General features: G+C 43.3%; 1 protein-coding gene across 5 annotated transcripts; it reads left to right on the top strand.

Moving 5' to 3' along the window:
- The first annotated feature begins 415 nt into the window (after positions 1–415).
- On the top strand, positions 416–20,599 carry pfkpa (phosphofructokinase, platelet a). 5 transcript variants are annotated; one of them, XM_084034144.1, is made up of 23 exons: positions 416–662; positions 3,475–3,548; positions 4,393–4,470; positions 4,732–4,921; positions 5,310–5,475; positions 5,722–5,766; positions 5,882–5,990; positions 6,241–6,336; positions 7,600–7,692; positions 8,355–8,480; positions 9,749–9,813; positions 10,106–10,175; positions 11,103–11,249; positions 12,842–12,912; positions 13,071–13,158; positions 13,901–14,053; positions 15,206–15,358; positions 16,462–16,626; positions 16,719–16,780; positions 17,039–17,150; positions 17,851–17,950; positions 18,794–18,899; positions 19,529–20,599. In XM_084034144.1, the coding sequence occupies exons 1-23, from the start codon at positions 569–571 to the stop codon at positions 19,683–19,685; spliced, it is 2,520 nt and encodes an 839-aa protein (XP_083890270.1). In that variant the 5' UTR covers positions 416–568; the 3' UTR covers positions 19,686–20,599. The 5 variants fall into 5 exon arrangements, with proteins under 5 accessions (XP_083890270.1, XP_083890269.1, XP_083890268.1 ...); XM_084034143.1 differs by lacking the exons at positions 6,241–6,336; positions 15,206–15,358 and adding an exon at positions 6,744–6,839; XM_084034142.1 differs by lacking the exon at positions 15,206–15,358.
- Positions 20,600–22,125: the final 1,526 nt, after the last annotated feature.

Raw genomic sequence — 22,125 nt, 5'->3', positions numbered from 1 at the left:
GTTTTCAGTCTAGTTTTTAAAGTGGTCAGAGTTGGGGCAAGTCTTACTACTACTATTATACATTACAACACTGTCATTCAAGGGATGCAACACTGCTACGTTGCAACAAAGCTTCTGTGTGGTAATGCTTAATGAATGGGTTACTAATATTTAACTTGTTGTTGTCTGCTGTGGACATATGTCGGACTAGTAAAGAGGAATTTGTCAAATAAACGTAATTTACCTCCTCAACAACATCCCTGGGATTCACAGCGCCATCCTCGTCCTGTTTTCCCCGCCCATCTTTCATATACGTCTCTTCCCATTGGTTTCAAATTAAGAGGAAGCGGTCTTAAACCGCGATCTGATTGGCTCACGGCAATGTCAGTCACTCTTCCCACGGTCAGTCTATGCAAATCGACGAATAGATGCGGAACAGGGAGAGGGAGAACATAGCGGGCATACAAAGGTAGAGACAGGGGGCGGACGAGCGTTGCCCTTCATCATTTTTAGCCCAATTTTATACTGCTGCGGCCCCGTTTGACTCTTTTATCGGCTGGACTGGGATATACACGGAGCCGCTGTGAAAATGGCGCAGCCAGACGGCAAGAAGATATTCTTTGAGAACCTGTCGGGAGCAGGGAAAGCCATCGCAGTGCTGACGAGCGGAGGGGATGCTCAAGGTAAACGGTGGAGTGACAGTTTCATGTGAAGTGTTGTCAGTGTGGACAGGCCCGCAGAGGGCGAGGGTACCACTGTGTGATGATGTCAGTGGAGTGGCGAGGCTTTCCTTTATGCTGTGTGAAAAGGCGTTCATAAAGGCTTAAGGTTAAGTGACCAACATGCTAAGGTTAACACCATTCATCCAGGAAGCCCGCCAGTTAGCATGCTAACATGACACATCCTGCTAACTCGCTAACAGCATCACCATCCGCCTGTGATTTGGTGGCATGTTTGTCGCTCAGAACGGCGTGAACACTTTAGAGAGCAGTCAAGGTCGAGTCCCGTCGTCTTTTCTTATCCACAGACACATTTGCGATGTAACCGCATTAACCCGGTTAATGTGACCATGTCAAACTCGCGTTTAAAATAAGTTGGATGAAGAAGTGAGAGAAGTGCCGGCCACCGCAGTGCGGGTTGTGCGGATCGATAACAAAGCTGTTAAAATAGATTATCTAAAACGTACATTTTGAGTGAGATACTTGGTTCGCAGTGACAGTGCGGGTCAGCGGTTGAATGCCTGTATCCTGTGTGTACGTGATGATCTGCATCTACATCTCTGCTACGTCTCTCCCATCGAGGCTTACGTCATAGAGGAAACACCGGTCATGTGCTCACCGGCTCGTCTCTTCACTTCTACTACCAGGATGTGAAGCACCGCACTTTCCCATTTAGCATGACATGTTTACAATGTATTAATACACAGAACGTCCGCTGCAACTTAATGCTGAAAACCCACGAAGCTTTTCAGTTCGTGGCCTGATATGATTTGTTTTGAAGGCATACAAGTTATTACATGGAATCTGCCACTAACAAGATTAAATATTTTAATAATAAAAAAATGTTAGAGACAAATTTTACACAATGTTTTACCGTAGTGTGACATGTTGAAGATGTTGTGGTACGTGGTTTTTGGTGAAGTGCTTTCTCAAGACAACCAATGCCATTGTGATCAGTTTGATTATTCAATGGAATAGACTTTAATAAATCCCTATGATGCCTTTTTAATATCTAACAGCGTCCATTGAACGTAACATAGACATAAATCAGTCTAAGTGGGTTGTCTGAAATGGAAAAAAATACATATCTTATTGTTATATTGACACACAGACGTGTCTATACCACCTGCTATGTTGTATAGTTCATGTACAACCATTCAGACTGCCTCATTACTGTCCTTTTTCACAGCAGACATTTTGACTTCTCGAAAAGCACAAGGCATCTGACTAACATTTGCAATTAATCTGTGTTCTTTTGTTTAAGTGTCCCAGTAGGTCATCATGACCGTGAGCCAGCATGCACAGTACAAACAGAAGCAGCTTGATGGAATTCAGCCATAGTTCATTATATTATTTACATGTCTTTACACCTCTGTGGGGGAAAAAGGGCCTGGGGTCTACTTGGAGATGTAGTTTTAGACTGGACTCTATGTTTCACATTTTCAAGTGTATTTTTGTGTGTGCTCTTTACAGTAGTTGCCAGCCAAGTCATAGACATTCTAGCTCTCATCGGCTCAGTAGAAATAAATCCATATTTGGTGGGTGGCTTTAGAATTAGAAATCCCTGTTAGCACACACATGATGTACACATACACGCAGAAAAAAAACACACACATGGAGTTGTTCCCAGAACAAACTAATGAGGCTGTGGCATGCATGACAGGACCTGAATGTGAGAGGGCATTATGTAGCCTTGGCTTGGTCTTTTCACTTCCTCTGCACGATAAAGTGTCAGTTATGCAGAATTGGAGGGTCAAACTCAATGACATTTAACTTTGATAAAGCTGAATGTCAATAAGAAACATAAAACATTTCTTGGATAGTCTTTAAATTGCATCTTACTTTCTCACTTGCATTAGTTCTTTGTCTGTTTCTAAGTCTAAACCTTGTCGGTCTGCTCTGACTGTGATCAACCCAGGCCATTCATTTGAACAGTTATGTAATGAAACCGTAGGTCATCAGCACTTACACTGGGCAGAGTGGTGAATAGCTGGTGTCTTTCTAACGGTTATTATGGCTGCTTTGCTGGTTATGTGACTGTAGGGAGGAATGTAGGAAAAAAACACTTTACCCAGTGGACTTTGCCAGTACAATTATCTCTCTTTTCACTTGCATTGAGGTCTTCTCCACTGCCCCACTGGCCTTCAAACTTTGTGTTGCTTGGTAACAGCACTGCCTGGCTGTCATTAGATCTGCTGTGTTCACCAGTTTGGGAGAGGTGGAAACAACAGAAGAAAGGACCGAGTTTCCTTTCTCTGTCAGCCAAGTTTAGTCTGTCTGCTGTGGGTGAAAGCATCATTCCCACTGTCAGTATTTAAGTTAACCTCTCATTGACATTCAAGGCACAGAGCAGTACATGTCTAGTTACTGAGTTCATTTGGACTAACCATAAATAACAGGGAGGCTGTGTAGGAGGAGCTGGGAAACAGTCTGACCAAAAATGGCAGTGTGCTGTGTGAGAAAAAAATGTCACCCAAACCACAGATAACAGTATAAACAGAGCTGGGCGGCATTTAAATGCTCTACCACACACTTCCTTTCACATTTAACACACATACATACTCAGAAAGAGGGAATTAAAATGTCACTGCTGCAGGTCTTTGTGACAGAGATTAAATAAATATCCATGCAGCAACTTGCAGGATGATTTGCTACAGTTGAAACAAACATGTTTTTTCCCTTTCAAGCAAAACGTTTGACTGCCCACAACTGCAGCATTCAAGTTCTTGTTGTTTTATTTTTACGATTACTTTTTGGCATTCTTTTTGTTTTTCAGGGATGAATGCTGCTGTACGTGCCGTGGTTCGAATGGGGTTATATGTGGGAGCAAAAGTTTATTTCATTCATGAGGTGAGCCCATATATTGTGATGATCATTGTCAAAAGCCGTTTTGTCACTGCTTATAGTTTATTTTATGCTATAGAAGTGAGTAGAAGTGGGAAAAGGTGAAGGTATTTTAAGTCTAACCTGCCAATTCTGATTTTTGTCCTTTCCAAAATTCTCTCCCTAAAAAAATTTGTAAATGTGACCTGTAGAAAACCGAAAACTGGTCGTGGCCAAGCATCTGAAAACTTTCAGCTGATCCATCGGTGCATCTCTTCCCGTACACTTTCAAGGGAATTTTTACATATATTTTATGCATAACACATGAAGTAAAATTAAACTTTTTTGTAAATACAGCAGAGCTATGATAAAATGTTTTTAAGCAACTCATTGTCAAAGTCTGAAGCAGTGACAACTGTTTCAGAGTAATGCATCTTATGAAGGGACGGCTGCACTTTAGGCTGCATATTGACAACTGTGGGATCTCCGTATACGTCTATAGACACAGGAAAGTTTATTTTTTACATGCCAGATGTTGGAGGAGCTTTGGAGAGGGCCTGACTGCTCATCCTGTGTGATCCCTGCACATCTGTGTATGTCATGGACCTCCTCGCTCAGTGTGTGTTGTTACATAACTGACTTGAAGCTTGAGCAGATGCCTCGTATGAAACTCCCCTCTCAATCAAAACCACAGCACTCTGTGCTTCTGCAGAACACTGCATGGCCATGCAATTCTTGAGTTTAACAATTACATGTTTGTACAGTAATTTGACCTAATGATGCCATTTGGAGTCCACTTCACTCCAGCTGTTAGTTTGTTTGGAAATCTCTTGTATTTGTTTACTAAGATGCTTCTTCTTTTGTTAATCAGGGGTATCAGGGTATGGTGGACGGTGGAGAAAACATACAGGAAGCCTCATGGCAAAGTGTCTCCAGCATGCTGCAAGTGGTGAGTAATCGTCATAGGCAGCAGCCTAGCATCGACTGCAAACTGTTCATATTACAGCACTTTAAATGGAACCCTTATCAGAGTAAGTGTTAGCTTTCAGAGAACGGAACATTCAAGAGGAAAATGCAAGTCATGTAGCGAAAAGATAAGGCTGTTTTATGGTTAGAGAGGTCTATTACTTAACATTCTCGTAGCCGGCCTGTGTTCCTCAGCAGCACATAACGATGAGAATGAAGAAATCGTCACACTTGTCATCTTCAGGGTGGCACTGTTATCGGCAGTGCCCGCTGTAAAGAGTTCCGCAGCCACGAGGGACGCCTGAAGGCAGCGCACAACCTGGTGCAGCAGGGCATCACCAACCTGTGTGTGATCGGTGGAGATGGCAGCCTGACGGGAGCCAACCTCTTCAGGGAGGAATGGAGCGGGCTGCTGACTGAGCTGGTGGAGCAAGGTACCGGAGGAATGATGAACCTCCTCTTGTGCTATTGTCTTTATTTAGGGTGTGTGCTCAATCTGTTGAAAACCCTGCTGTCAGGAACCACATTGGTCACTTATGGGTTTTGTTTCTTTACTGACTCACAACCCATGTCATGTCATCTTCTTAAAAGTTTTAACTGTTATGGAAATAATCTCCAGCATGGAAAAACAGGATGAAGTGAAATATTCCCTCAAAACACAAAATTAGAATCTAAAGTGAACCGATGTTTTTACTGAAGGTTTTTTTCCCAGAGCTCAGCACTTTCCAATGCTGCTCATGCCGTTATATTTTGACAACAAGCTGTGAGCGTAACCTACATGAATAACTGTTGGTTCGACTCTTTACTTCCTGATCCCTTCAGGCCTGATCGAGGCCGATGCCGTTCAGAAGTATTCGGCCCTTCACATCGTGGGGATGGTCGGCTCCATCGATAACGACTTCTGTGGAACTGACATGACAATCGGCACCGACTCTGCTCTGCACAGAATCATCGAAGTGGTGGACGCGATTATGACAACTGCACAGAGGTGAGGGAGTGATGGAGCAACTATATTAGTCTATTTACATCTGTTTTATTTGGTCAGGCTATGAGCAGTAATGCATCATAAACTTGCAAATAAAAGTTGGTTTATGCAAAACCCCATTTGAAGTTCTAGACAGGATACTCTATATCAGCTGTGGCAATTTCACATATCATCAGCTCCTTTCAAAATCAACATTTAAATGTCCCATCTTGTACACGCTAAGTCCTATTTTCTGTTCTGATCTTTCAGTCACCAGAGAACATTTGTGTTAGAGGTCATGGGCCGACATTGTGGGTAAGAATGCATTTGATAAACCGCACATCCGAAAACACAATTCCTAAGGCGGAGACAGATGGAGCACAGTGTGCACAAACAGAGTTGATAATCATCTCTGTGTGTTTAATCCAAGCTACCTGGCCTTGGTGAGCGCTCTGGCTTGTGGAGCAGACTGGGTGTTGATCCCTGAGATGCCCCCAGAGGACGGCTGGGAGGACAAGATGTGTCAAAAACTGTCTGCGGTAACCTGATCTTCTTTGTTCCCCACAGTGAACCCAACCAACCATATTATATCCTATATAATGCTCCCTAGCCGTCTTGTTTAACATGACAGTGCTGTTATTATGCACAACTTTCCCTTTTTTTTTCTGCGAGGAATTTTTTTTTTTAAATCAGAGAAGACTGATGTGAAGAAAAGTGTTCAGTCCAAGTTGTCTGGTCTCTTGTTGTGTTTTTTCTGCTTTGGAAACATGCCATTGTTCTATGATACAGACCCGTTCCAGGGGCACAAGGCTGAACATAATCATAGTTGCAGAGGGAGCCATTGACAGGCATGGGAAGCCTATAACCTCTGGTTTAGTCAAGGATGTGAGTACCTGAGTGCAAAGAAAGGGGAAGCCAGAAGCATGGAGACCCGACTGATGGAAATCAGTCCTCCGAGCCACATAATCTTCTGCACTATATTTATCTTGCAGCTTGTCTGCAATGATTATTGGCATCAGGTTGTCTAACAGGAAGTCTATGCGATAAGAAAACCTTGATGCTGCATGAGAAGTGCAAAACAATGCAGTGATAACCAGCAGCAGTGTTAGCAGGACATTGCTGATTTAAAAAAGTGCAAACACAAGCTTCAATGACATGTTTCATTATGAAAGAATATATTGTCAGCTCCCCGGCTGTCAGCACAGTCCGGCCCCCGTGCTTCTGAAAGCCCATGATGCAGCCGCAGTCTCAGTTTTTCTGTCATGTTGTTTCTCCACCACCCCTCCCTGTAGAACCGAGCAGGGATGAAACGCCTGAATATCATAATTGTAGCCGAAGGGGCGATTGATCGTAGCAACACGCCCATTACCACTGACTATATCAAGGATGTAAGTACAGAGCTCTGTGTAAACGTGCCAGCTTCGACTGCCTCCTGTATGACCTACTACTGTACTGCTGCCCTGGTGTGGCTTTGACTCTGTTGCTGTGTTTCTGGAGTGCTCTATCAGACACACTCTCTAGTTTGGTAAGATGGCTGTCACGATACTGCTACTGCTGGAAGATACCCTCACTAAAACTCACACCCAAGCATTTGTAAAAACTACATTTATTTCTAATGTTCTCACACATAGTTGTATTGAATATTTTGATATGTCTTGACACTGTAGATTTGCTGAGAGATTATCACAGTATGCCACAACCCTGCACTAACTGTTTTTCATTTGAAGGGGAAACATTTCCCAGCATTTTTGTTTTCTTGTACAGTACCCGAGTGTCAACATTTGATTTAGCACTTCCCCCTTTTGGGATCTTCTGTGATGTTCAGTATAAGCCAAGAGCTCCCCACTAACATGACTGAAAAATTAGAATGGCTTGCTTGTGCTTTGCTGTTTCCCCTTCTCTTCAGCTTTTCTACTGTGTTTGTGTTTCAGTGTGTGATGTGCCTGTTCGTGAGTGTATGTATGTATGTTTCACATTTATCAAACAGTATAGTTCTATTGCAGACAGCACATTTAGCTGTATTACTAATATGCATGAGATGGATTTGTATCACTTCACAAGAAGCATCCATAAATTAAATTTAAATAGAGGAATAACAAAGTATTTTGCCACAATATTTGCTAAGACCTGCGTATTTTATCGTCCTAGCTTGTTGTGAAATGCTTGGGTTTCGACACGCGAGTGACAATCCTGGGGCACGTGCAGAGAGGAGGGACCCCTTCTGCTTTTGACCGCATCCTGGTAGGTCCACCCCATTCTGATAATCGATTAATCATTTTTCATTTGCTGGTTGTCTGAAATATCAGGATTTGATACTTTTCTCTGCCATGTATCATAACAAATGAATATATTTGGGTTTTGATGGAATAAAACATGCTATCTAAATAGATCACCTTGGTCTTTGGGAAGTTTTAATATATGTCACTATTTTTCTGATAATAAATAATCAGTTGATTATACACCGATTTTAGAACCATAATGTCAAATGTGATTAATTCACTTTGGATTACTATTCAAATGGTTGAGCTTTAAGAAGTTTAAACATTTTATACACATTTGTAACCTGGATTTGAGGTATTTTGGAAGGCATAGTCCAGTTGTCAACAGCATCTCCAGTTTAATCCCCTGTGTGACTGAAGTGAATTGGCCTCAGGTTTTAGGTTAAGCACATTAACAGATTTGTGGCTCAGCATGTGAAGCACTGCATCACAAACAAGCGAGTGACAAATCTCTTCATGTTAACCACAAACCAACTAAATATTCAGGCAGAGAAAAAGATGTGGTGGAGGAATTACGATTATTTGGAGAAGAACGTGTTAGAAAGTGTAACATGCATGCAGGTAAAACAAAAGGGGGTTTAAATAGTGAGGATGATGCCGTTTAATCTGTGTTTGCTCACACAGGCCAGTCGTATGGGTGTGGAGGCTGTTCTTGCTCTTCTGGAGACCACAGCTAACACGCCGGCCTGTGTGGTCTCTCTGTGCGGTAACCAATCGGTGCGCCTGCCTCTGATGGAGTGTGTACAGATGGTAGGCACAGAACTGGGCTGGAAACGGGCCACACACACACACACACACACACACACACAAACACACAAACACAAAGTATGGATGCTGAGGAGAGAGAAAGAAACTGCAAAGCACATACAAACACAAACACTGGGAAATGACTCAGCTGGACTGAGAGGCAGAGTGAGTGGGGTTTGGGTTGGAGGAGCCTGGAGTAATGATGACGGCTCATTGGGCCTGAAGTGGCAATAATGTTCACAAGAGAGTTGTATTGTTTGAGAGGCAGTTGTCTGGTTAACGGTTATTTGAAGCAGTTGGCAGGGCGATGACTGCCTGCTGGATGGTGATGTAATAGCAACCCATCTCCATAGAAACGCACAAAGAGTCACGACACGGCAACATTCAGCTGCTTCTTTACACAGACAGACAACAGAGTCGCATAATCACTTGATTGACACGTATAACGTAAACTATGTTTAGTGAACGACCAATCAAAAGTACATTTTCATGCAGTAATAGCAGAAAATGCCTCTCAATCATGGAAATCTTCCACTTTTCACTGTGTTTCACATCCTGTTAACTGAACGTCTTGGGGGGGGTTTGAGCTGCCAAAACACCCTGAACTCTGAGAAACTGGGACAGACATTCACCAGCTGTTCGTTACAGCTCCATTATATAAACCCACTAAGGTGGGAGCAGGAACCCCTGATATATAAAATGTTCAAACAACAAGCAAATTAACATTACCAGTACAGACCATTCGAAGAGATAGAAAAACAAAAATCATACAAATAAAATAATACAAACTAAAGATCAGACCATGCATCTGTGGACAGTGTCCCTATGGACCTACACCGTTATCAAAGTCTTTTAACAGGCAGGCTGCCGTTACATGTTCAGCAGGTATTCCTACAGCCATGAGTCTAGAGAAACAGGCTGGTTTACACTCCTTCTTGTATGGTTGTATGTACTCCCATACCAGGTTCAGGTTTTGACAGAACTAAGGGAAAAATCTCAGAAACAAGGTTACATAGTAGCTTTGTTTTGAGCTGGAACAAACTATGACATTTGTCTTGCATTGTTCTGTCTCTTTCAGTTAGAAAGAGCAGTTTGTCTTTAACGCAGCAATTGTTACACTTCAAAGATCAAAGTATGAATGCCTACAGATAATTAATCTCCGCTGATATAAATTAAACAAAGCACCTCTGCTTTTGTACATACAGGAAGTACATTGTATGAATAATACTGAATTAAAACAGTGAAAATACTCCTGTCTTTTTTTTTCTTAGACTCAGGAGGTCCAGAGGGCCATGGACGGGAAACGGTTCGAGGAGGCTGTTAGGCTTCGTGGCAGGTATGACTGACGGCCCGCTGGGACCAATCCCATATACCAGAGCCATCCCTTCACTCAGGATCAGGACATGGCATCAGTTTGATGTTTACTGTAGACAGGTGTAGCACGGAAAGTAGATCATGGTGCTATTTAGAACACCACCAGCCTGTTTGTACACAAGGGTAAACAACCAGTTTGAAATAATGACGCAGATAATTAATTTCAGACCCTATTTTGTGCATTTACATGTACACGGTGCTGAAAATGTCCCACGCTATTGTTTTAACAGACAATGTGTCATGTTTTACTGCAGGAGTTTTGAAAACAACCTGAGGACGTACAAACTGCTGGCTCATCGTAAACCAGAAACTGAACTGCCGACTGTAAGTCACCTCACGACATTGTGACATTTCCTGCGGGACTTTTTGACTGTGGAAGTGTTGTCAGCTCTGCTTGCTCCCTTCAAACACAAACCAGGAATAAACACACAGACACCCACGGAGCAGGAGCTGTTGTTTCACACATACAGTAGCAGTCCCAACCATGCCTGGAGTGCAGGTTGTTTTTAGAGGGTTGAATTGGCGTCCCCAAGCCACTGAGTTGTTAAATTTTTTTTATTACTCTGTCCTACAAATAATGACTCCACTACTGCTGTGATGATGCACTGTGCTGCTGCTATTTTCAGAGGCATCCATGGTAAAACCTAGACCTGTAAATGTGTGTTTTGGCCATGTGAGCATTTTCTGGACCCGGTCCATTAAAATTATAACGGCAGTGCACCCGTCGGATATGGTGCCAGTTGTGTCCTGCTGTTAAGTGGAGTATAAGGTGACTTGTTATAGAGGCAAACAGTTGAGACCAAACTGTTTTACCTGCTTCTTGCTGTGTAGCCTATAGTTGTGGTGAAATGCTTCACACGAGGCCCAGGTGGCTCACACTGCGTGTCGTTCGTGCAGCGATATCAGATGACACCTGGCGCCCCGCTAAGGGATGACTTGTTCAACCCTGCCAGGAGCTGTGGCAGCCTGCTGCTGTAGCTCCAAAGGAGGCAGCTCAGATTGAAGATCAGTGAAGTGTAGAGACAGCACGGCAGACTCCACGCTGCGGAGCTCGCCTCAGGGTTCGGCTCCCCCTGCATTCTGCGATAATGACCACTGTAGGCCCAGCATGTAGCTGAGAGCGGAGCAGAAACCACTTATTGATTCACTCTGCAGAGCTTGATGAACTGTCCCCCAACAACAACTGCAACATGCCCTCTTTATTTAGTGTGATGATTACACAATGTAAGTGTCTGTTTTTTCTGCCGCCAGAGCAACTTCAATGTGGCCGTGTTGAATGTTGGAGCCCCTGCAGCGGGCATGAATGCTGCCGTTCGTTCAGCCGTCAGGGTGGGCATCTCGGAGGGGCACAAGATGTTTGCTGTCAGTGATGGGTTTGAAGGATTCTCCAAAGGGCAGGTGGGTACTATATCACTGACATACAGTACTGTACTATTGCCTATTGGGCAATACATATTGGGGTTTTAATCTGCACTATATATTGGGGTAGGAAAAAATATAGGAATTTTCTCCTTACATTTTTAAGTGAAACTCACTGGTTGTATATAAGTTAAAGCAAAAAATGTCACAGCCACAAAACATGTTTAATGAGACGGGCTCCCTGTTTCAAGACGGGTTGGGTGGGTTGACAACATGACTGCAGGCCTCCCACAGTCTTCCCCTGTTGACAGTCACGCCAGGAGCCCCTTTCCTTCCTGCAGGGAGAATACTAAGTCCACAGAAAGATCCGGAAGTAACCTTCAACCCGGACCTTTCCCAGCTAAACTAATATAGCCGGTTGTGGTGAACCACTAGAGGAAAATGGACTCACTGGGAGAGGATCCTCTGGTGTAAAGTGTAAAAATATATACAGTTCATAATTAAACAGTGGTGGGCCTACCAAGGCTATAGGTGATTCATCAGAAATACTGGATTAGTCATTGGATATGAGAATTCCGCAAAATAGTTTAGGTAGGTTTGACTGAATTTGCCAACATTGCATCATATGTACTGTGATGTGACGTTTCAACAGTGTTGGTGCTGAAACAATATACCATGCAGCCTTGATTGCATGTACATTTTTCAATCTCACTCCTTTAAATTATAATGTGTAGGGAAGTCATCACATGAAGTAGATTGAATGTTATAATTGAAAATGTATTCATTAATGACTATACCATAAGAGTTGAATAAAATATTGTGTGTACTACTTTCATATTTTAATCAATAACTCAAAGAGAAATACACAATCACTGTTAGGTCCCTGACTGAAAGGGAGAGCCAGGGAATAATCTGCCCAGATTAATGTAAACCAATTTCCCACACATACTCTGCCCTGCTCAGTCAAATTGATGCAGTACCACAGTAAACCAATAGAGGGCAGCTGAATACACATACTGTAAAACACAGTTTAGGAATGATCAGTTAGAAGGATTACGTATTCTAACTATAATAGAAGTCTCAAATTGTGGATAATGTGTGACCGTAGAGTCATTAAGTGAAACCTGTTCCATGTGAGACTGTGCTGTAATTTGAAACACTGTTATTTTCCTGCTCTGTGACTGGTAGAACTGGTTCCCCAATCATCTCCCTTGTCCTCCTTTGAACTTTTCCCAGTGCAGAAACATTAAATCTCCCTGGCTCTTTCAAAGAACAGCACTCTGATCATTTATCTTCATCAGAGTGCCCCTAACATCACCGCTTAGTTAAACACCCCGTGTGTGCCCCGGCCAGCTGAATTCAGGCTGTGCTAGCTGACCCTAAGAAGATTAGACCAGCGGGAGAGATGGATTTTTATACTTCACTGCTCTGGGACTCTGCTACACACCTCTGTGTTTTCACCGGTCCAGTTCATCTGTAATACATAAGAGAATGTGGCCAGACAAATTTAACTCCTAACAATCCACCGCACCGACACTCCAGGAACAAATCTTAGGTTTAGGATTAATACATTTGAAATGCTAAAGGAAGGAAGTACTTAAAACGTGATGCATTTGTTGTCTTTCCCCTAGATTAAGGAGATTAAATGGGCTGATGTGGGAGGATGGACGGGACAAGGTGGATCTCTTTTGGGAACCAAAAGGTAGAGTCTTAAACGGCAACCATTCAGCAATAAAAATTAGATCCATTAAGTATTTTTCCAGATTTCAGCTTAAAAGGATTACATTCACAGCTATATACTTTTCATTTCTGTTCATATCTCATAAATAAATAGCCATTTTATTGTTTCTCTTCCATCAGAACACTTCCTGCAAAGCATGTTGAGAAAATTGCTGAGCAGATGAAAATGCATAACATTAATGCACTGCTAATTGTTGGTGGATTTGAGGTATGTTTAAATCTTTTTTTTCTTTCGTCTTGCCAGCTGTTTTTGCTAATTAGGCTAATTTCTCAGTTATATTTACATACATCTTTAAGTTTGTGACCACCGCGCTAATGCTATATTTCATATTCAGCAACTTTATGAGAATGCTCATACACTTAAAAATGACAAAGTAACTGTTGAAGCATCACTAATTATATTGTCAGATGTTCATGTGTACAGTAGATGACAGTGAATGCTGTAATGTTGATCCTTTCCATCAGTCTTATCTCATTATATGTCAGCCCACCACCATATGGCTCCTTACATAATCATAATAATCATGCTTCAAAGTCATTTCTCTGACAAAACCTTGAACAGTGTGAATTATAACATAGCGTTTATTCACTGGTAACTGAAATCTAAATATGATGATTTGATTTTTAATTGACAACAGAGAGCACCTGCTTTTGTTCCAGCCATTTCACGCACTTCCATTTAGATGCTCACCGGCTTTATTTTCCTGTGATAAGTAAACGTGTTTCATGTGTGTGAGTGGATGTGTGTGTGTGTGAGATCATGTTGAGAGTGTGTGGAGTGGTACCTGTCTGTTTCGCTGCTGTCCGTTGTGATAGACCTGGCTCCTCCCCTTGGCACCTTCCACTTTTGTCTCTCCCTTCCTTGTGGCAAGTAGCCCAACCTCCTAACCCGACCCACCTGCCAGAGCTCCACCCTTGTAGCCACTAAAGCCCTTGGCTCTGCCCTGCAGGCCTTCCTGTCACTGCTGGAACTGTTAACGGCGCGCGGGAAATATGACGAGTTCTGTGTGCCCATGGTCATGGTCCCAGCCACTGTCTCCAACAATGTGCCGGGCTCAGACCTCAGCATTGGCGCTGACACAGCTCTGAACGCCATCACTACTGTAAGTGATGGGGCTGGCAAGCAGAATCGTTTATCTCAGCAACACACAGACAGATATAAAGCACACACACACACACACACACACACACATGCAGACAAACTGGCTTTATTCCCACATATCGAGCCTGCCAGCCGATCATGTTTTCAAGAAGGGAGAAATCGCTCACTCAGTCCTTTTACCAGTCACGCAACATGTTTACCAGCCTGAAGTGTTTTGTGAACATGGCTTCTGATAGCCACGACATGGGATAAAACTAAAACGATCTCGGCCAGACAGACAAATTGAGCTGGGTCTGTCCTGTGAGGCCTGACTGGTAAAGGTCAAACGAAGTTACAGAGCAGCGTCCCTCCCTTCCCCATCAGGTGAGTAAGTGGGTGACAACATGGAGGCATGCTGTGAGGTGCCCGAGTGTCGTGACCGGCCGCTATGTTTGCTCTGCCTGCCTCCCGCTCCCTGTCTGTGTGTTCGTATCCTCCCTCATCATTAACATCAAGTTGAGTGGTTAACATGCAGGTTTGATGTTGTCTAGTTAGCTCATGCTTACAGAGCACTATCTAACACCCCATAGTGCAGTCAACATGCACAGTTTTGTGTGTACCTGCTAGAAAGCACACTAACTTTATACAGTAACAATGCAAAGTTATTGCACATTATTTCTCAAATTAACTGAAAATTTACCCTGAAGTGGAAATATAAACAACATCTGACTCTTTGCCACCATCGTCTTCATCATCCTCCTCCTCCTCCTGTGTATGCAGACTCAATCGGTGCTTGTCTTGCCTGCATATAACCTTCGGCAGCAGATTTGGCCGTCACATGGGTGTCCTATGCAGTGTCACTGCATTGAGCTGCTGAGGCTCACAAACACACAGACCTATATCCCGTCTTTTCCTTTCTTCCCTCTGTTCCATCAGTTCTGCCACCTTCCTTTGATAAAGCCCTTGTCCTTCCTTCATCCTCTTCTCTTTCTTCTCCGTCTCTCTATTCACACTCCCGTCCTTTCTGCCAAAGGGAAGCCATTGCCGCTATCACACGGAAAGAGCCGGAATGGCAGGATACGCTCCAGCAAACTGAGAGAGATTCACCTGTCTCTCTCTCAGTGGCTGTCATTCTGTAGCTCCCTAACACGTTTTTCACATACTGCCGCTTCAGGCCTTTGAGAGTCTGCTGCAGCTGTATGAAGCTCGCGCTACCTATGAGGAGTTTTGCATCCCGATGTGTATGCTGCCTGCCACCATAAGTAACAATGTGCCGGGCACAGACCTAAGTATCGGGGCAGACACGGCCCTCAATGCCATCGTGGAGGTAAGGCAGCGGAGCCGCCGCCGGCACAGCTTTGATCGCTTTGTTCAAGATGCTAATGACGCATGATATCAAGTTAATGGTCCAGTGCTTATACTCAAACTGTCAGGTTCCTAAGCAGATGTGCAGTAAAGTGTTGCATGAGTATTTGCTGCAGCTCTATAGATTCTTGTAGTCATTAACATGACTGTATCCCAGTTCCTACTGTAGTGCTAACATTAACCTGAGGCAAAATATTCACTTTAACCCAAACCCTTTAAAATGTTAAAGGGGCACGCCACCTACGTTCAACCCAGCTTGTGATTTTCTTTTAACAGAGACCGCATTACTACCAAACGGCAACCTACGGTGCTGATAAGAAGCCAAGGTGGAATTACTAAAAATGGCCACATGAGGCTATCCTCAAAATCAAGTCAATCTCCATTGACCCCCATGTTAAAAATGGGCATTAAGAAGGGAATATACTAGTATATTACTCTACTAATATACTATTAAATTGAAATGTAGTGTCCATGGTTTTTGGAGCTTGACCGCTCACCATTCTTTCTTAACTCTGTCTCTTGTCAGGCAACTTGATGGACATGCAGTAAATCACAGGAATGCCCCTTTAACATTGTTGTAACTGTTCACTTTTGTTTTGACATCACGGTCACCTGATATCAATCTGATTATCAGCACTGAACTATTACAATAAACTGCCAGACCAAGTAGAACACATATTATTCTAACCAAGTGTTTAACATTTGAATTGTAAATCATATCTGAAGCTTACCATTTGATTTGCTCTGTCATCCTTGTGCAGGACTCCAGTCTAAATGGTGAAAGCAGCATTTTAGCCTGAAACTGCCTGAATTGTTTAAATGTAGTTTACATGTTGACTCTTGTGCAGATTGAGAAACAAGCATGCTGGCCATGAAGCGAGTGTCTTGATGGTTGTTTTTACAGCATGTAGTACTCCAGTCGTCACACTTCTAACCTCGCTGGTTTGGCGTTTAGACACTTTGATATGATAAACAAGACGTTTAACTAAAGGGATCTCACATAGACTGTGTGCTTATGCTTAGCTCGTATTAATCCCCTAATGTATAGTGATATGCATGTGTCAGACTTGTGACCGCATCAAGCAGTCGGCCAGCGGGACCAAGAGACGCGTGTTCATCATTGAGACCATGGGAGGCTACTGTGGCTACCTGGCCAGTGTGGGAGGCCTGGCTGCCGGAGCCGATGCTGCCTACATATACGAGGAACCGTTTGACATCAGAGACCTGCAGGTAACTCATCGTCTATTGTCGAGGTCAGAGGACCTCTGTGGTGCAGCGCCATCTGCTGGTCAACATCACACATTTCCTATATATTCCCACAGGCCAATGTTGAGCATTTGACGGAGAAAATGAAGACCAGCATTCAAAGAGGACTGGTCCTCAGGTAACATCGCAGCTTATTTTCTAACTCATTGGTGCACTGCTGTGGATTGCCTTATGACCCAGTATCCCCTGTCCTCGGTGGATGATTTTAAGCTGCTTGTATAGTAAACACATCCAATGTTGATGCCATCCGTTGACATTTTGCCGTGCTGCTCTCGCCTTGATGTCACTGTTGCAGCTGATTATGCAGCAGACGTCTGGAACTTTGGGTTTCTGTTCACACAAACATGTTTCTTTCACTGTGTGTGTTTGTGTGTAGGAACGAGAACTGCAATGAAAACTACACCACAGACTTTATCTACCAGCTGTACTCGGAAGAAGGGAAGGGAGTGTTTGACTCCAGGAAGAATGTGCTGGGACACATGCAGCAGGTTAGACTCGGCCACACTGGTTCCCATCGCACGCTGACTAAATGGGAGCATTCCCTTCTGTCGTAGCGTCAGGGGTAACAATTTATCCAGGCTAAGGAAGCTTTAATGAACAGTTTTATTTATTTGTATCATGAATATGCATGTCCCTCTTTTACATTGATGGGCTTTGTTGTATTTTGGCTTTGTGTGTCTTGAGATTTACGCGAATAAAACGGGATCAAACAAAACTTTGATGATCCCGGGGGGCTAAACATAGCACAACAAACAATCTTTAAATATTAAAAAAAAAAGAAGTTTAGTGGGTGTTCTGATGGCTCTGGGTTTGAGTCTTGTCTCAAAAATATAGAATCATTTTTCTTTTCTTGACTGTGGATGTGAAGAACATGACAAGTAAAAAGAAAATGCACATTTAGAGCAGATGGAGAGTACATGCTCTGGTGCGCAAAACAGAAAAAGAAATGGAATTATGAATGTCACAAACACACATGAGCAAATTGTCAAGCAATACAGGCATAAATGCAAAACACTAAAATATTTAGACATCCAGTCTGAAAGGAGATTGAATCGGGCCGCAGCAAAACAGAATATGCTAAATTTAATACAGGGTGCAAATGGAAAACATGCCATACAAAAGGTCACCATCATGTTGATTTGTGTTTGAAATGCAACAAGATGAAATGTTGTGATTCTTTCTATAAAGGGAGGTGCGCCGTCTCCATTCGACCGTAACTTTGGGACCAAGATCTCTGCCAAGGCGATGCAGTGGGTCACCAAAAAACTGGTGGAGACGTTCAGACAGGGTAAGGTTAATGTTCCACTCCAGTATCAGAGAGACGACCTGTGGTAGTTGACCTTCCCTCCCTACAGACGCGTGGTCGTTGTGAAGCGGACCTGTCATGGAGTCTGATATTCTGGTGTATTTTTAGTCCTCTAAAAGGGAATTATTCATCCATCATTTGCATCCATCAACACAAAGTATTTAATGAGAAACTGACTTGAATGTACTTGCATACGGAGAACACGACCAGCGGTGAGTGATGTGTGACACTGCATGTGTATAAAGGCTACAATTAAAGTTAAAACTCCTCTTTGTTTTTTATGTCTATTCCCCATACACATGGATGACATAAGATGAAGGTAAATCTTTTATTTGCTGACTCCATGACCATCTCCATCTTTATATTTAGCTCCATGTCCCTGTCTTGTCTTTTCCATTATTCTCATGAATCCACGCAGGCAGTCTAGACAATGCGGGGTGCAGAGACTCACACATTTAATAGTAGCCATCATGCTACACTTTTTTCCAATTCACAAGTCATCTGAAATTGTAAGACTGGAAACTAATGGACACGTTTTCCCGCTTTGCCCCACATTTTCTTGTCTCTGCTGCTTCATGTTGCCTCAGTAGCTTTCTGTGTCTAGCCTTCCAGTGGCACCCTATCGTAGTCCTCCACACACAGATCTGTTTTAGTTACTGTTTTGTTAATGATCGCTACTGGCTAGAAGAACAGTCATGATCACTCAATCACACAACCGTTCACACCCGCTGCCGGATGCCTTTTCCATGCTGCTGTGTGTTTGCACCCAGCTGAAGCATGTCCCCCCGTGTCTCCTGCTCTGACCGCTGTGGTGTTTCCCTGCAGGCCGAGTGTTCGCCAACACCGAGGACTCCTGCTGTCTGCTGGGGATGCGTCGCAGGGCTCTGGTCTTCCAGCCCGTAGTTCAACTCAAGGACGAGACTGACTTTGTGTACGTATCACACTACTTAACGTAAAGTCGAGCTGATTTTAAAGAGTATCTATCCTCCGTTTGGTGACATTTACTGAGTGAGACTGGAAGGTTGGTAGGGAAAGATCAGCTCACCACCTTCCCTAGCTCTGTATGGTATTTGCGTATTGATTGATGGATCATATTATTGGTTGGTACTTACTGATGTAAGTATGCGTATATTTAGGTTTTTCAGAAAGAAAAAAAATGATTGGATTTTGATATAAAATATGAAGAAATTAATTTATTTAATAATTTTCTGCCAGTATTTTTTTAACTATGCAAACAGTATGACTGAGGGTGTGATCTACGAGGGTTTAAAAGGAATTTCTGCTAGATATTAAAAGGATGTGCCACCAGTTTTCTCTGGCACTTCTTCTCTTTTCTACTTGTGGTACACGTTAATGTTGAGGCTAAATATAGTTATATGTATGTTGATCAATCAATGATCCTCATGACCAGTTTTAGCATCTAAAGTCACTCTTATATCACATCTCCATGTGGTCCAGATGGGAATTGATCTTCTTCACTGCCCCATTCATTAGGAGATTTGTGCCACAGTCCTGCTAGTGTGTAAAAAGCCGTGCTGAGATTTGCTCGTCTGTCTGCAGTCACAGGATCCCGAAGGAGCAGTGGTGGTTGAAGCTGCGTCCTCTGATGAAGATCTTGGCCAAGTACAAGACGAGCTACGACGTGTCGGACTCCGGGCAGCTGGAGCACGTCGTACGCAACCGGCCTAAAGAGTCGGACGCTTCAGCAGCCATGTGAACGCCAGTACAAAGGGCGGCCTGCACAGTCCAGTCTGTGTGTGTGTGACTGAAGGTCTGCGAGGCGTCGGTGCGTGTGTTGTATGATGGCTCGAGTATCAACGTCAACAACCGTCTCTGTTGGACCACATTCTGTGTTTATTTCCCGTCTGTGTCATTTCCCTCAATGTCACGCCACCTCTGTTTTGTCTTGACGAGCTCATGAACTGTAACCTAGCCTCTGCAGTGTTCCTAATATCAAACACACACACGCTCTCGCACACATCCACACACACGCTCTCGCACACATCCACACACATCCACACACACGCTCTCGCACACATCCACACACACGCTCTCGCACACATCCACACACACGCTCTCGCACACATCCACACACACGCTCTCGCACACATCCACACACACGCTCTCGCACACATCCACACACACGCTCTCGCACACATCCACACACACGCTCTCGCACACATCCACACAGCTGTCCTGCCATGCATCAGTGTGTCCTTGTCGCCCAGGATGTTTAGTGTCACCGGCGTTTTAAAATTGCACTTTCTCTGTCTCCAGTTGCTTAGGCAGGCTCTGAGCCCAGAGCTGCACGACGACAGCATAGACAGTGTATCTGCTGTAAAAAAAACAGTGTGTGTCTCTCCATAGACTCAGTGTGAGGCTCAGCATATTTATGTGAGACTGATGCAATACAGTTCTGCTGCTGCAAGTCTGGAGAACTGCGCAATTTGCTCTACACTGAAACTAATATTTATCTTTTTAACCTTGTTTATTATTTTTGCTTGTGAACATGGATGTTATTAACTGTAGGCACTGCTGTACCAAGTAGCTGTCTGTCATATTGCACCATTGAGTTAGATGTGTAAGAGACTAATGTTTCCCACATAATAAAATCAGACTTGAAGTATCCTATGGATTAGTGTCACTGGATTTATTTATTTAACCCCTGGACATACAGTTTACTGCTTTTATTTCTCTTTTAAGAAGCTTTGAATGATGGAGAAATCATTGCAATCCGTTGAACAGTATCATGTTAATTATCGTACACTTAAGCAACATTTTTCTTTTTTATGTATCACCCTTCAAGAGCACAAACAGTTATCAGACATGAAATGCAGGCATCAAGCAAACAGAAGACACTAAAAAAAGAAAAGGAAAAAAAAGGTGTCTACACACGAGATGCTGCTTTTTAAAACCTCTCATCTAACTGTTCTACGAGCCTTGTTCATCATTTGATGCACATTTCCCAAAAGCTATTTGTGGAAATATTTGATCTTCATTAGAATTTGAATGAATTCCCCAAATCTTCTCTCATCAAAGCTCTTACAACACAAATAGGTTTGTAATGACGAGCAGCAGCAGGTTAGTAGCCATGGAAAGATTATTGTACAGGCTTAAAAGTGATATTTCTAGTAGGAAATTCAATCGGACAGTTAAAAAAAAAAAAAAAATATATGTTCCCTCTTCAATAAACCCAAAGATGTCAGGGTGTCAAGAGTGGAAAGCGAAGCAGCATGTGGTCATTTGATTAAGAGAACATCGCCTCTACCACGATGAAACAAGATGAAAAACATTCCCAGACTGCAACACTGCTGGTGTTTTCATGGTCTGCCTAAATGCCAGCAGGTGGCGGCAGAGCACCGTCGCATCCGCGGTGCCCGGGTTCATCGGGTGCATTATGACACGGATTCCCTCCATCAGTTGCTGTCCACTTCTTCTCTCCCCTGTTTCACTCTATGGCGGCTTATAACTAAAGCAGATTAAGTAAGTGAGGCCTTGTGTGAATTCTGTTGCCATAATTAAGAATTAATCTTATCATTTGGAAATTTCAATTTCCCCTGGGTGTATTAATTGTGTATACATGTAATTGGGCTGCTTTTTCCTGCCTAAAATGACTTTTTTCCCCCCCTTACTCGGTCTTAACTGCGAGTAATTACATGCATATATGGCCGGGCTGAGGCCATCGCTTAGCGACAGGACGGTGACGTGAAATGTAATTGAAGAAAAAGCTACCTGAATCACCTTTACTCCCCACAGACCCTCCTGGAATAATTATCACCCTCAACTTAAAGGAGCGCGGTTAATTCAGCCGCACACCCACGCCTCTCCACAGAAAAGATGCCTCCCATCACTATCATTTCCTCGGACCCCAATGGGCACATGGTTCATTGTGGAGGCATTTTCATGTTGCCGGCTACTTCTCTCTGAGCATGAAATTAGTAAATCCAATAATTTGGGTTGATTTAAGAATGCAAGGGGAGACTGCGGGGCCATATGCCCATAGGTAATCAATACTAATTACCATTTCATTTCTCCCCCCCACTTATTTTTCTTCTAGAATCACATGCGAATCTCATCGCATCGGACTGATTAAAGGTTGCAAATGAAGGGTCCTCACTCCCTGATTCTCATCAAAGGCCAGCCACACGCTCAGTTAC

Source organism: Eutrigla gurnardus, assembly GCF_963514095.1.
Source record: "Eutrigla gurnardus genome assembly, chromosome: 18".
In the NCBI taxonomy this organism is placed as follows: Eukaryota; Metazoa; Chordata; class Actinopteri; order Perciformes; family Triglidae; genus Eutrigla; species Eutrigla gurnardus.
This window is presented reverse-complemented; position numbering and strand designations above follow the sequence as displayed.

Excerpts from the sequence above, each read along its gene's own strand:
- pfkpa (XM_084034144.1), top strand. The coding sequence starts at position 569 with ATGGCGCAGCCAGACGGCAAGAAGATATTCTTTGAGAACCTGTCGGGA. Across the intron at positions 3,549-4,392 it reads AAGTTTATTTCATTCATGAG|GGGTATCAGGGTATGGTGGA; the intron begins GTGAGCCCATAT and ends TTTGTTAATCAG. Across the intron at positions 7,693-8,354 it reads CTGCTTTTGACCGCATCCTG|GCCAGTCGTATGGGTGTGGA; the intron begins GTAGGTCCACCC and ends TTGCTCACACAG.